A 15142-nucleotide genomic window follows, 5' to 3' on the forward strand; every position below is an offset into this window, starting at 1 on the left:
TTGATCTATGCCTTGCTTGCACACTTCACTTTCATCCTCTATGAATTGCTTTTACTCTTACATTCATGAATTGTACCCATGAATTGTCTTTGCCTTTAATCCTATGCTTACGAATTATGAATTGCCCCTGGTTTTAGTGTATCAATCCACCATGAATTACGGACCTCCAGTTATGAATTGATCTATGTACGCAAAATATGAATTATTTCTGCTTGTATACATGAATTGCTATTACCTATGAATTATTACTATTTATTCTGACGGTTGCACTTAGCACACCCCCTGGTGTGAACCCAGAGACCTGCAGCCCATTGGCTGATCTAAATTGCACTTATTCGGTTAGGTGGTTCTCCAAACTAAATTTTTGAGTGACGCCTCCTCCCCCTTCCCTTCCCACTCCTTCTTCGCTCGAAGCTCGACCACCGGACATTGCCGACCACCTCGCCTTTGAAGTCAAGTTCGGAGACCCGCGCGCCTGACGTCCCGGGGTCTCCGAGGGGGGGAATTGTTGCCAAGTAGGCCCCCCTCCCCTGCTTTGAAGCCTGCTATGAACTGTGCTAAAGTTTCCTGCGTTGCTGTTTCACTGCTACACCAAAGACTGCTTTGCACGTGTGTGTTCTAATACACGTGTCAGTTTCCTGCCTGCGTGTCAATTACCCTTGCTGCCGCTATAGACTGTGTAGTTTACTGACTCCATGTTTGGTTAACTGCACAAAGGACTCTCTTTCTGGGCAGCCCTGCCCTGACCTGTATCTGGACTTCCTAGTGTGCATTTGGACTGTGTTACAAGTGTGCCCCGTGCCTGCATTGCCATCTGCCACGGACCGTGCCTGTTCCCTGTTCTGGACTGTGTTTTAAAGTGTTGTTCCCCCTGCCTCCATGGAAGCCTGCCTCATATGGGCCCAAGCCGCTGCTAGCAGCCGGGCGCCTGCCGGGGAAACCTCCAGCGAGCCTGGCTAGGCGCTCCCTGGTCAGTTCCCGCCTGGAGCCTCCCGCGGGCCGGTCGCCGAGCTTGCCCTCGCTACCGGGCAGCCTGCTATCCAGCCCCAGCTATGCCCAGCCGGCATCCATGTTCTCAGGCAACCAGAAGACCCTGGGAAGAAGACTGCTTTGAGAAGCCGTTTCGGCGAAGCGGGCACACCACGTCCGCAGCGAGAGCCCCTCGCCCCGCTCTGCATATCTTAGGAGCCGCCCCGGAGAAGAGCTAAGTGCTGACCATCCCAAGCACTTAGAGAATGCATCTCAAAGGAACCTCCGCATTCCAGAAGCTGATGACATCAGGACAAGCCCTGTCCGCTGGAACATCCTTTCAGCCCACTTGGATTTCCCCCTCCCTCTTTTGTCCCCTCTTCCTGAGGTGTCACTTATCACAATCTGATTACCAAAGTGGCCCATCCAAGCCATTCAGTAGCCCATTAGACCCTTTGTTTTAATCTGTGAGAACCACCAAGTACAGCACCAGCCCCAGGGTACGTTTTGGGGTATTTAAGCTGGTCTCCCAGACCACTCGGTGCTCCGGCCATTCCCTATCCAGACCTCCTTGCTGTCCGTCTGTGGTCCCAGTGCTGGCATTGGGCCACCCTCGCTGCTGCGTCTCTGCTTCGCTCCAGGATAAGTGAGTATTCCCCCTATCATCGTTGGGAACCAGCTAATGCGAACGTCTCTGTATTTCATACTCTATGTTTCTTAGACCTTGTATGTTCTTTGTATGATTGTGCAAGCTAGGCTTACGCTACACTCAATACACGTGTTTGGACCTTACTCCTTGTCTGCCTCTTTTTCATTAGAGTGTCTGGGATCGGGACCTCCGTAAACATAGGTTATGATCCTCGCTTAATATTAAAGTTACAGACTGCTATAGCTAATTCCCCATTACAATAAAGAGCAGTTCTGGTAACAATGTGTCATTTATATTCCGCCTGTCTCACTGAGACTCAAGGCGGATTACAGAGTGTGAGATTAGTACAATCAGTGGCAAGGACAAGGGCAGGCATTTCTGTACAGTGTCAAGAACATTTCCATAAACAATGTCATAGGATAAATACATAGCCTTAGCAAGGATCCAATATGGGGTTGAAGAATTGCTGAGACAGAACATAATCAGTTCTAGGACTGACATTAGACAATATGAAGCACATGTAGTATATAGGAGTACATATTTAAAGCAAATATAGGAATGGCAGGGTGTCCAGCTTTGGCCCAGGCAGTCTGGTATTTGGGGGAGCATCCGGAAAAAACATCCCCCAAATACCAGGCACCTGAGCTGGCCGCTCCCCCGTTGGTTGCTCAGCCCCGTGCCCAGTCTCCTGCAGCTGTGCGGCACTGCTGCTGGGATGAACAAGTGGCTTGCCAGGCCTGAAACGGCCAGCCAGGGGGCCCAGCCAGCCTCCTGTGGCTGCATACCACTGCTACCAGGCTGTAGGAAGTAGCTTGCCATCCTAGGCGGCCGCCTGCAATAGTGTGGTGCCACCCAGGAGTGGCGCCTGGAAGTGGGGCGGTTCAGTATAATGATGTCACTTCTTATAGTGATGTCATCATGCTGATCCAGGAGCGCACAGGCGCTGTTCATGCACATCGTAAGTTGACCTCTTCCCAGGATCTGGTATTATTAGGCCAGACCTCATCTGACAAGCCTCCTTATACCACTCTTCTTGAGGGATTAAGAGCCAGGGTTGTTGTTATCCTCACAATACAGTTGGGGAGCTGGGGCTGAGAGGAGTGGCTTACCCATGGCCACCTACTAGGAGAGTGGGAGTAGAACCGCTAGAGTGCTTACTTGTAGCTTAACCACTAAGCTACAAAGCCTCTCTAGGATGATTTGCAAATTGTTTGCAAGTTGAGTATATTTGCAAAGCTAAAAATAATGGAAACACACACACACACACCGCTTAATATGGACGTGGGCCTCTTTTCTCACTGCGGATGCTGATTTTCTGCTTTTCACTCCCCGACTTTTACTAAGCTGATTATAGTATTACTATACCTCACACAGTATTACATACCTTACACAGTTAACGTTAAATACCATTCCTAGATGAATAAAAACCCTCCATACTTCCACTTCTAAATGTATCTCAAGAAGGGAGCGTGGACACTCGAAAGCTCATGCCCTGCAGATCTGGTTGCTCTTTAAGGTGCTGCTGGACCCGGATCTTTGCCTTGCTGTCGATTAGCGTACATCGCCTTCCTTGGGTCTTTCCTACAACTCCCATGACACCACAGTGCGGCCAGGTGGCTGCGATTGGCCGGCGAGTTCCATACCTTTATGCTGATTGGCTGCCCTAAATACGTCACGCCTTCGCCATCCCAATCGCAATCGAGGCGCTTCCTCCTCCCACTCGGATTCTCCCATATAGGGGGAAAAAAGTTCTCTCATCTTCCCCCCCAATAAGAACTTTGACATTGTTGAGTCTTGACCATAAACCGCCTGAGGAAACTGAACTCACACAAGAAGTCACCAGTCCCAGCACTGACTGTCCTCACCCTTCCCTAATAAAGTGGTACATTCCCAACCGTCTTGTTTGGGGCGGGACCAGCCGTGACCAATAGAAATTGAAAAAACCTTTCGGGCACTTCCGGTCCCTCCAAGCCGGCGGAGCTTCCTTCCATAGAGATGCCAAGGCGTAGAACGGTGCCTCTACGGTCGCACCATAGACGGCAACGACTCCGCTAAAACGGCGGTGGAGGTTTTCCTCTGTGAAAATCCTGCCCAAGGGCGGCTCTAGTCCATTACCGGAAGTTCCTGCTAAGGATTAGCGCTTATTCCCCTCTATTAAAGACCATAGACAAAAAGCCTAGAGAGGCACCGCGAGTTGGGAATTAATCCACGTGAAACCGGAATTTCCGGTTCCAGGACGTTACCGAGATACGGAATCCTAGAGCGGTCCCACCCGCGCTTATAAAAAGCCCCAAGGCCCCGATCGTTCTGTCCCCCCCTTGGCAGGAAGTGCCGCCCGCGCGCCGCTCTGGCCGCCGCTCTCCATGGCGCTGCGCTCCCAACCGCCGGCGCAGGCGACGGGCTTCCGCTTCCCGTCGCGATGGCGCGGCCCGGGGCAGCGCGGCGCCTGTAGCTGCTCGGCCCGCCTCCCCTTCTCCTTCCCCCCGTCGCTTATGGCGGCCCCGCACCCCGAGAAGCTGGAGGGCGGAGTCGGCCCCGCCCCGCCGCCCCCGGGCCCGCCGCCTCCGCCGCCACCCCCGCCGGGCAGCCTCTCCGCAGGCCCGGGCCGCAAGCAGGGCAAGGCCGGTAAGGAGCCGGGGGCGAAGCGGCCGTTCCCTTCCTCGTCTGCTCCCGGGGCAGGGGGAGCGCCCCGAACCAGAAAACCCGCTAGTGCCTCCGGTTGGCTTGCGGAACTCACCGCCACGAGAGGTGGTGGAGAGACCGTTGGGGGGAGGAGTGGGGGGCGCCTGCGGGTGGGTCAGCGCCGTGGTGGAGCGGAGCAATTGATGAGCCCAGATCAGAAGGTCTGGGAGTGGCGGAGAGGCCGGGTTCTGGGGCTCAAAGGCGGACTGCCTCCGGAGGTGGGTTTAGGTGGGGAGCCGGGTCGGTCCGCAGGATTTGAGTCCAGTGGCACCCAAGAGACCCAAGATTTTCAGGGTGTGAGCTTTCCAGAGTCACAGCTCCCTTCTTCAGATACATGTTTTTTTTTTTATTAAAAAAGACCAATAAGTGAGTTCTAGTTCAAACCAATCCCAAATTCTCCCTAAAAGTTAAAATGGCAAAACTGAGGCTTTAGTGCTTTGGTCACATTATGAGAAGACAAGATTCTCTTGAAAATTCAACAGAAAAGAGGAAGATAACACACACAGGGAGCTTTGACCCTCTGAAGAAGGGATCTCTGCCTCTGGAAAGCTTACACCCTGAAAATCCTGTTGGCTTCTAAGGTGCCACTCGATTTACATCCTATATTAACAGAGGTTTTTAGGCCGGTAGCATCTTAAAAGACCAGCAAGATTTCCAGTGTATACGCTTTTGCAAGTCAAAACTTCGTTCTTCAGACCCAAAGGGAGCTTTGACTCTTGAAGGCTTATACCCTGGAAAGGTTGTGGGTCTCTAGGGCGCCACTGAACTCAGATTCTGGAGACTACCTTCGGTCATAACTGGTAGCCATTGATCGCGACTACTAGCCGTGCAGGTTTGTCAGTGGCTTCTCGGTAAGATGGCTGAATGGAGCCTCCACCTCCAGAGGCAGTCAACCTCTGAATCCCGGTGCTAGGATGCAGCCTCTGGGGAAGGTCGGGGTCTCTATGCCTTGCGGGTTGGCTTTCCAGAGAAAATGGTTGGCTGCTGTGTGAAACGGGAAGCTTACTAGATGGACTGCTTTTCTGTTTTGTTATTCAAAATCCTGATTTGCTTCGAAGCTTGCCTTGGAGCACTTGCTGCTTCTTGGGCCAGGGTACAGGGTTTTAGCAAGTTCTAAAGAGTGGACAAACATGTTTGGTGCTTCGTCTGAAGTCACCCAATAATTTATTTTTTTTGTGAGTTGGAGGGATTTGAAACGGTGGGCTCCGTCTTTCAAGCTAGGCCATGTCTCGTTTAGTTAACCATTTTCCTGCAACAATGAGGTTGACTCTTAAAACCACCTTGATGAGATTAGATGAGTGCATTACTGATAGGGGATGATCCTAGGCGGTGCTCTCTAGGAGAAGCTTTGTGCTGCTAGGTGTGTCCTCAATTGCTGCAGGGCTTGGGGGTGAGCAGCTGGCACTCTTGCCCTGCAGGTAACAAAAACACAACAAAAAAAAATACACACCCTATTGCCAAACAGAAGCTGCCTCCTACACAGGGGCTTTTTTTGGCTTCAAGGAATACTTGATTGTAGCCAGAGAGTTGAGTGGTGTGCTGTGCCAAACTGTGCAGGCATGGAATCTTTTTAAAGCGGGCTAGTAGTTTGGGCTCTTTTGTACAGCTGCATTCTGCTCCTTGGAGGCTGTCCTTGGTGCTGGGCAGCCTAGCACTGATGCTTTCTCTCCCCCTTTCCCCTTCTGAAATTAGGCCTTCAAATGAAGAGTCCCGAAAAGAAACGCCGGAAGTCCAACACACAGGTAACAGAGCTGTTGTGCCTGTCATGTCTTCTTCCCGGGGGTGCTGTATCTGTCTGGGGATGTTTCTTTGCGGTGCTGCCTCTTTGTCTTGGCTCTACCTTGCCAAGCTTGCGGTTCAGCCGATTCTGCAGTGTACAAGTATGTATATATTTCTGTTTCACTCGGGCCAAGTCGGCTCTGCCGGTTGCAGCTTTTTTTGGCCTTTGAGTTGATCAGAATGTTGAACTTTTTTTTTTGCATGATACCTGAAGGGTCGGAACTAACAAAGGTGCTGAGTTTCCTCCCCACCGCCCATGGCTGTAGCAAAAAGTAGTTAATGTGTGGCTCAGCTAATGTTGACCTAGCTGTCCAGCGCACAAAGCAGTGGCCGAAATCTCCTTGCACTGGAGAAACATGCAGCTGTTTGCTGAGCGGAATGGCAGGATATACCCCCTGCGAACTCAAATGCAGTCACATTGTCTGTGGTTAGATTTGCTTGCAAGATTATCTGTTTGTATTTTCTTTTGCGCAGAAGGTGAGTCAGTTCAAGGGGGAAAGGGGGGAGGGGAGTCACCTTTGCTCAACAGTCTCTGGCTATCGTAGACCAGTGTGTGCAGGGAGGGTTCCATCTGGTTGAGCAAAGAGGACTTTTGCAGGGGTGGGGATGTCTGCAGAGGAATCTCCTGCTGCGTCTGTGGGTGACATCTTGCTGTGACTTTCGTAGTTGACAGAGGAGCCAGCTGTGCGACTTAAGCTTTGTGTCTGCTCAATGCATTTGCCTTTAAGAGTGCAACCTTCAGGCTCTCATGGTTACAGAGCGATGGAAAGCATGAAGGCCAAGGAACTGGAGCCATAAAGGCTCCCCTTTCTATATACAGGCATATAGAAACAGGACTGTTTCTATATGCCTGTTGCCCAACATTCAGAATAAATCTGGACACGTTTTTACCGGCTTTCGTGCCTGCTCTCTTGCATAAGTAATATAAGAAGAGCTCCCCGATGCTGTAATTTTCTCCCCTTCTGCTCCTTCAGGTGAAAGTATCCACCTTAGGTCTTGAAGGCAGAATAAATGTTCTTTGCATGGTTCTCCCCCTGCTTTGTTGCAAAGGGGGGTGGGGGCTCTCAGGAGACTAGCTCTGCAAGGACAGCCATTAAAAAATCCACTGGCTGTGCCTGCAGTCTGAAGGGGCACCGTCCAGAATTCTCCCCTTGTTGGGTCAGAAGCATAGATCAGCTTGCACGTGCAGCAGGCTCACCAGCCAGCCTCCAGCGTACTTACTTTGTTCTTTCTCCTTGCAGGGCCCCGCTTATTCCCACCTCTCGGAGTTTGCCCCACCGCCGACCCCCATGGTCGACCACCTGGTGGCCTCCAACCCCTTTGAGGATGACTTCGGGGCTCCCAAAGTCAGTTCGGTCTCCGCCCCTTTCCTCGGCAACCCCGGACCTTTTGGGAACTTCCGCATGCAAGGGGCCATGGGCCCCCAGGTCCCTCCTGGATACGGGGGAGGCCCCCAGCCCATGCGGAGGCAGCCTCCCCCCTTCGGCCCTGGCCAGATGGGCCCAGCGTTCAACATGCCCCCCCAGAACGCTGGTTACGTTCAGCCCGGTGGGATGGGCTTTGGCGGGCAGCCCTTTGGGCAGCCCCTGGGGCAGAACTTCAGCCCCCCTGGCAGCCAGCTCATGCAAGGACCAATGGGGGGCTTTGGCCCCATGATCTCCCCCACCATGGGGCAGCCCCCACGAGGAGGAGACGTGGGCCCGGGGCCCGGCCTCAACCCTGCTGGGGGTCCTCCGATGGCCCAGCGCTTCAGCCAGCCAGCAAATCTTTTCGGACAGTCACCAATGCCGCGCCCCAACCAGAATCTCCCCACCCTCCCACCCAATCCAAGCCCCTTTCCTGGGCCCGACCCGGGCTTCCCTCCTAGCGGTGAAGACAACGGAGGCGGCAAGCCCCTCAACCCCCCCTCCAACACCTTCAGTCAGGAGCAGCACACAGGCTCGCCGGCAGCCGTGAACGGCACCCAGCCAACGTTTGCGCCCAACAACACAGGGCACGGCGGCACAGGCACTCCCGAGGCCAACAGCCTCCCCCCTCCTCCCGGCAAGACCGCCGGCAATTCTGGCCATCAGCCGCCCCCTGGACTGGTGTACCCCTGCGGAGTCTGCCGCAGCGAGGTGAACGACGACCAGGACGCCATCTTGTGCGAGGCCTCGTGCCAGAAGTGGTTCCACCGGGAGTGCACGGGCATGACGGAGAACGCCTACGGGCTGCTGACCACCGAGGCCTCAGCGGTGTGGGCCTGCGACTACTGCCTCAAGACCAAGGAGATACAGTCGGTCTACATCCGGGAAGGCCTGGGGCAACTGGTGGCTGCCAACGATGGCTGAGCAGCAGCGGGTGAGCAGTGGACAGGTGGTGCCATGAGCTACCCTTGGCAGAGACGGTGGCACCTCAGATTTTATACCACTAGACTCTCCTGGGCTCAGATTGGGCCACGAACCCATGCGCGCACACACACGGATTATGAGCAGCTCGTCTGTGGGGGGAGACACAAACCGTGACTTCACTGGTTGGCCAGAAGAGCCCCTTCCTCATGAGACTGGTGGAAATCAAAGCAGAGACCCCGTTCGTTTATAGAATCCTTGTACCCTTCGGAACCAGGGGTGGGGTGGGGCTGTTCTCATCGCAGCGAGCAGCTTTGATTCCCCCAAACCTCTTTTGTCCTGGATAACATTGCGAGCGGGTGGTTTCGTAGCAGATCTGCGTGGATGATCCACAGTGTAGCATTCATAACATTCCTGTCCGGAGCAGCCAGCCTGTGCCCAGGGATCCATCTCCGTCGTTCCAAGCAGCGGCCGGACTTTGTGTCCCGGGGCAGCCCTCTGCTCTCATCCCTCGCCCACACGAAGTTGGATGGTTTTGCGGAAAGTTGCTAGCATTCTTCTGATTCTCTCTGAGCCGCTGCGGCGTGATGCTCGGGGAGCTGGCAGGGTGGGAGCAGCCAGTCACAATCGCTGCCGTCAAAGTTTTGACCACTTCTGCACTGATGTGTCGGGTCTTTGTCCTGTCTGGTTCTTCCAAAGAGGAGGAGGGTCCAGTTCCAGAACTCAGCTTGGTTCCTGCTGGTGCTGATTTATCCTCCGACACACATTTTTAAGAGTTTTGTCAGCTGCAACTCACCCAAGCGGGACTATTTGGGGGGACGTGTCAAGTCGGCCATCAGAAGGTTTTGCCCCAGAGCTTTTGGGAAACAGCTTCATGTGGGAGGACGGACAACTCTTGCCCGAAAGACTCTTGCCGGGCCAGGCATTCAAACACAGCCATGCAGGAGGAACTCCTGGGATTTTTTAAATGTTTGTTTTTTAAAAATCTTTTGATGTTTTGATGGATCTCCCCAGCCCTGGCTTTTATTTTTTTATTTTTTTATTTTGGTCAAGTGATTACTGGTGTGATTTTTGTTTAAAAAAATATTTTTTAATTCTTCTGGAACTTTTGACAGCAAAATAATTTGGCCATGGAGGGTGGGATGGGACGGATGGGGTATAGTTTGGTCCATATACATGAGAACTTCCCACTTTTTGTTTTTATGTGTGATCATTAAAAGGAAGATTTTGTACCATGCTGTTACAATGTAATTGGAAAGGAACGGGGACGCCTCTCTCTCTCTCTCTCTCTCTCTCTCTCTCTCTCTCTCTCTCTCTCTCTCTCTGTATGTCTGTGTCTGTGTGTGTGAATGGTGTATGCCTTTTGAGCTAATACTCTGGTGTGGCACAAGTTTCAGGTGGGTAGGTGTGTTGGTTTGCAGCAGAAGAGCAAGATTTGAGCGGCAAAGCAACTGCGGAACTACTGAGCCACAAACAAAAAGATCTTAAGAATCTGTCTTTCCAGCCTTTACTATGAGATGATGAGGGACTCACAGACTCATTGCTGTAGATCAAGATGGGTAGCCATGTTTGTCTGTAGCAGTAGAAAAGAAGAGTCCAGTGGCACCTATAAGACTAACAAAATTTGTGATCACAAAAGAGCTTTGGAGCAATCTATAAGTTTTGGTCAGTCTTCGTGGGCAGCCCCACAAAGAGTTCGTTGCAGTAGTCTAATCTAGAGGAACTTGCTTGCCTGATCCCCCAAAGGATATTCTTTCACATCATGGGTGGATGGTTAGGAGGAGGGACATTGTTGCCTAGGTAGTAAAAAAGAGCAAGAGTCCAGTAACAAAATTTGTGGCAGGGTATGAGCTTTCGTGAGTCACAGCTCACTTCTTCAGATTCAGCTAGAATATGAGTCCTGTCCTTATATCTTGGAGAGTGGAGTGATTGTAGAAGCTGAATGATAATGGTAGGGGTGATTGGATAGGATGGGGTATACAGAGGGGGTAGTGGGTGTGGAGAAATCAGCATTGGTAATGAGACAAGAAGCCCAGGTCTCGATTCAGTCCAGTTGGATGCATTGTCTTGAGTTTCGTTATGAAGCACGGAAGCTCATACCCTTTCACAATTTGTGTTAGTCTTAAAGGTAGGTGTTACATGACAGCACCCCGATTGTGGGAAGAGGAAGCAGATAGGGGTCAGGAACATCCTGACAACTCCCGCAGATCCAATGATAGCAAAGTTTCCCCCAACTGGAGAGCCTTGTGTTCTGCATCCACAGAAGACTTTGGGCTGGAGAAAAGTACCCTTGCATCAGCCCGTCCTTAATGCTCACCTCCTGACCGTCCCAGATTTTTCTGCATGTGATTCGGAGAGCCCAGGAGAACCTTTTTCTATTGTCAGGAAGGGCTCCAGGAGGAGGGAAAACCAGCGGTCCATGTGCAAATCTCACACGGTCCTCGTGCAGGATCCAGCCATAAAACTTGTCATAAACATTACCGCCACAATAGTACATCAAACACACTGATGGAAACTGTTAACCTTTTTTTTTTAAAGCCCAATAAAGGGGTCGAGAAAAGGAAAAGGGAATAAAAAGAGAAGAAAAGAGAAAGAGAAGTGAAAATTAAAGGAAAAAAGAAAAAATACATTTCATTTTCCTCTACAACACCTATTATATCTTTACACACCTTATACTTGCAGGTTTAATACCTCTAAAATTTACCTTTTCAATACTGCCCCCCCACTTCTATTTATTTTTCTCAAGTTTATCTTAGATATCAAATCCACAAATGATTAATTCCTTTTTTCTTGTCTCACGCAGAAAGTCAATGGGTTTCCAGTTAACCATGAAAGTAGACAGTGTTTTATCTCTGAAACTGTGACACTTTCCACGCGTATGAAGCAACGTAGTAATTGAGCAATTGCCGTTTAAGGAGCGGAAAGGCGGGGTTGGATCACTGGTGCTCGGACAGATGGCCGGCCTTAGCTATTTTGGGGTGGGTGGGTGAAGAAGGATAGATTTGTTTATATACTACTTTTATGTTCCATCTTATTCCTCGACGGGACCCAAAGCTCAAATCTCCATTTCATCCTCACAACAACGCTGTGAGGTGGGGCTGACTGAGAGGGTGTGACTATCTCAAGGTCAGCCAGCAAGTTTCCATGGCAGGGTGGAGATTCAAACCTGGGTCTCCCAGATCTTAATCTGACACTCCCAGTGCAATCCCAAAGAAATCCAGAGGAGTTAGCTAGGTTAGTCTAGTTGCAAAATAGTAGAGTCCAGTAGCACCTTTAAGACGAACTGGCTTTATTGTAGCATAAGCTTTCGAAAGCCATAGCTCTCTTCGTCAGATGCATCTGATGAGAGCTGTGGTTCTCAAAAGCTTATGCTACAATTAAATGGGTTAGTCTTAAAGGTGCTACTGGACTCTCTACTATCCTAAAGAGAGTGACTCCAGTCTAAATCCATTGAAATCAATGGGCTTAGGCTGGAGTGATTCTCTTTAGAATTGCACTGACTGCTACACCACACTGGCTGCAAATACCCAGTAGGCTGCATGTGTCTTCCCCCTCACCGCCAGTAACAATATAGAAATTAAATGGCCGTTGGGATCCACTTCAGGGTAGCTTCCGTCTATGAAGCCATAGACCAAGCCCCCAGGAATAGCCAAAAGCGATCAGGACGGTGTTTTCTTTCTGGAAGGGCAACAGCCTAGCTGAGGATGGGTTTTCTATTCCTCCTTCGGAGGCTGTCAGCTGGGAAGGTGAACTTTCATACCTGATTGGTCTCGAGCGAGTTCCAGGACCCATGTTCAACACTTTCCATCTCTAGTGATTAGAGAGGTGGCAAAGGTACTTAAGGCCCCTAATGCTCACATGGGAACTCGCGGATAGCTGGTGGGGACGAGCGCTGACACTTGCCTTAAGCTGTTACTGCTGGCCAACGGATCCAAGGGTCTTCTCTCTTGTCTTCTCGTTCCAAGCAAGAACTTTCCAGGGGGCGACTAAAGGCGAGAGCTGCCCTGCCGTACAGTTTCCCCACATTCTACAGCAGAAGAATCCGCAACCAGTTACTGTTTGTGTAAGCTGTCTATGGTACCACGTGTGTGGTTTTGAGATCTTTTTAACTATTGCTGGTTGGAAAGGGGGGGGTACCCTTCCCGGTTCCTATTTGCCAGTCCTGAGCTTGCCTCCCAACCTTTTGCCCTAGCATAGCAACCACCTCTGTGGACAGGACAGGCCATCCACGGCCCCAAAGAACAGGTCAGAGACCTGTGGTATTTGTGTTCCTCCGTTTGTCCTCTTTCTTGAAGGCCGATGACAAACGGCTTGCCTTTGGCAGAGTGTTAAAAACACCCTCCTTGGCTCGGGCGCTAAAGGAAGGCTCCTGGTGCCAGGCCCCTTTCACTGCCAAGGACAAGCCTGGGGCGCCAGTCGACAAAAAAAATCAGAGAATCTCAGGCTTGGAGCAAAGCCCTTTGTGGGATGTGGGGCGTTTATGGCAAAACGGGGTCAGCACGGGCAGGGGTAAATTAGGGGCTGGTTGGGGGGGAACGCTGGGGCATAAGGCAAGGAGTTGGATACAGGAGACCCGAGTTCAAATTTATTTCATCAGTTCAGCAAAACACTGCCTGTGAGAGCAGATGGGTCTGCGTGGAGAGAGTCGAACGCTGCAAGAGTGGCAGGAAATCCACATTGTGTTTCTGCACACAAATACAACTCCGGGAAATCACCTGGCAATGAAGACGCGGCCACTCAAAGTTTGTTTGGCATTTGTTATGACCCGTGGTGGCAGGTGGGAAACATAAAGATAGTGGGAGACACTTTGGGGGAGTTTTTCCTGTTTTGTGATACCAACTGTTGAAAATTATAAGGATCGGTAGGATTGTGCCGTGGGCCTGTGAGGAATCAGGGTGGGCAGTTCTTTGTAGGTTTTCGAGAGCCTGCCAAAGTGGTTTTCCGCTCTCTTCCCGGCCTCTTGTTTGCTGCTCTCAGCCTGTGCTGCTTGGATCATATTCAAGCCTCATAGGTTTTTTTTAAAAAGGATTCTGACACACACACACACACACACACTTTTGGTTAAACAGACCCAGTGTGGTATAGAGGTTCTCACACTAGGATCAAAGAGACTCGGGTTTGAATCCTGCACACTGCCATAGGAGCTCTCTGGGGCATGTTGTGCCTATTGCACTCTACCTAACTGGCCTAAAAGGGTTGTTGTGAGGATAAAAATGGAAAAGAAGGGCGCTGCAAGCTGCTTTTGGTTCCCACACTGGGGAGAAAAGCAGGGTACGAATTCTGTACAAACTATTTTTCTGCACCCACAGCAAGACTCCTTATCTTGTCATAGTTTCCACCCGGCCAGCCAGTTTACCATACTGTAATGGGTCAACCTGTGGATAAAGGTGATACAGAAACTGTTAGAACTGAAACATTTTTAACATATTATCTTTTAATCCCATTTTTCAGTCGCAAATTCCCTGCCGGAAGCCGCTCCTGTGCCTCACATGATGATCCATATGACAATTGTTTAGAACTTCCTACTCTTCAGTATCTCATTGATAGCATCAGGAAGACGATTGTTATAAATTAATGCTGCTGTGATGCTTTAATATCCTTGCTTTCTTCACTTGCTAGGATGGACTAACTTACCCCCAATGTGCCACGGGGGCATGCTTTGGAGTTACACAGAACTCTTCAGTGGCCTTGATTCCTCTGTTGGCCAGGGAAGGGGCGAGGGTGGTGAACCTGGCTGCTAAAGCCCTTCTAGGCTAGTCAGGGTGTCTGGCTCAGCTGTCTCTCCCCATCCACCCACCGGCGCCTTTCCCAGCTGTTGCTGTCTCTCTCTTTCTGCCTCCTTTGGCTTAGTCATCCCTGCCTGCTGCAGGCTGGCTGGATTTCGGGGTGGAAGTCTGTGCATTCCCCCCACAGGAGTGACTTGGCAGGGTGGATTCTCTGAGGGTAAGGGGGGAGTTCCCCCAAAGTGTCCCCCCCCCGCTGCCCAGCTAGCTGAATGGGGGGGGGGTGCTCTCTTGCTTTTCTTTGTCCAGCCCCAGAACCAAAAGCAGCCTCCATCATTGGCCGAGTCCTCCTTCCCAGAGCTTCTGATTGGCTCGCTCACCCACCCAGCCCTCCCCTCTCTTCTCCACAGGGTAAGGAGCCGAGAAGTTTTGGATACCAAGTTTCCAACAGGAGCCGGGACTTTCTCTCCATCCGGATCTGGGACGATAGAGCCGTGTGAGCCCCTGGACCAAGGTAGGGAAGGCAGAGGAGGGGGGAGAGGTGTCCGTTTGGGGGCCACGAGGTTTCCCATTTCTCAGGGCAAGCTCAAATCCCCCGCCCCGTCCTGTGCAGACCTTTTCCCTGCCCCACAAAAGGGGGTCGTTTGGGATGCTGATGCTAGGTTGCCATGGCGACATCCCCATCACTTCTCCCCTTGATCTGGGTACCCTGTTAGAGGACTGTCTTGCTTTATGGGGGCTATTACCTTTGGGGGGTGACATGGGCAGGGTGAAAGCAAGCTGGCCTGCCTTCCCCTTTTTTTGAAACACAGAATAATACAGATGCAGAGGAGTTAGCTGTGTTAGTCTGTGGTAGCAAAATCAAAAAGAATCCAGTAGCACCTTTAAGACTAACCAATTTTATTGTAGCATAAGCTTTCGAGAATCATGTTCTCTTTGTCAGATGCCTGATACAGGGCTCTTGTTTGTGAAGCGGGGGCTTGCGCTGGAAATTGGGGACGGGGGCTCTAGCC

The 15142-nt window shown here is 51.3% G+C and overlaps 2 protein-coding genes across 3 annotated transcripts in view; both read left to right on the top strand.

Moving 5' to 3' along the window:
* The first annotated feature begins 3981 nt into the window (after positions 1-3981).
* PYGO2 (pygopus family PHD finger 2) lies at positions 3982-9627 on the top strand. Its single transcript, XM_054979877.1, has 3 exons — positions 3982-4243; positions 5993-6042; positions 7321-9627. The coding sequence occupies exons 1-3, from the start codon at positions 3982-3984 to the stop codon at positions 8407-8409; spliced, it is 1401 nt and encodes a 466-aa protein (XP_054835852.1). The 3' UTR covers positions 8410-9627.
* Positions 9628-14261: 4634 nt separating this feature from the next.
* The window catches only part of PBXIP1 (PBX homeobox interacting protein 1), a 30925-nt gene continuing 30044 nt past the window's right edge, over positions 14262-15142 (top strand). For both annotated transcript variants that reach the window (XM_055000946.1, XM_055000951.1), the window contains exons 1-2: positions 14262-14349; positions 14540-14643. The gene's annotated coding sequence lies outside the window, so the exon portion shown is untranslated. The remainder of the gene's footprint in view (positions 14350-14539; positions 14644-15142) is intronic.

The sequence above is a fragment of the Eublepharis macularius genome, chromosome 1 (genome assembly GCF_028583425.1).
Source record: "Eublepharis macularius isolate TG4126 chromosome 1, MPM_Emac_v1.0, whole genome shotgun sequence".
Lineage (NCBI taxonomy): Eukaryota > Metazoa > Chordata > Lepidosauria > Squamata > Eublepharidae > Eublepharis > Eublepharis macularius.

Coding starts and splice junctions, on each gene's coding strand:
- PYGO2 (XM_054979877.1), top strand. CDS start 3,982: ATGGCGCTGCGCTCCCAACCGCCGGCGCAGGCGACGGGCTTCCGCTTC. Junction 4,244..5,992: donor CCGCAAGCAGGGCAAGGCCG/GTAAGGAGCCGG, acceptor TTCTGAAATTAG/GCCTTCAAATGAAGAGTCCC. Junction 6,043..7,320: donor GCCGGAAGTCCAACACACAG/GTAACAGAGCTG, acceptor TTCTCCTTGCAG/GGCCCCGCTTATTCCCACCT.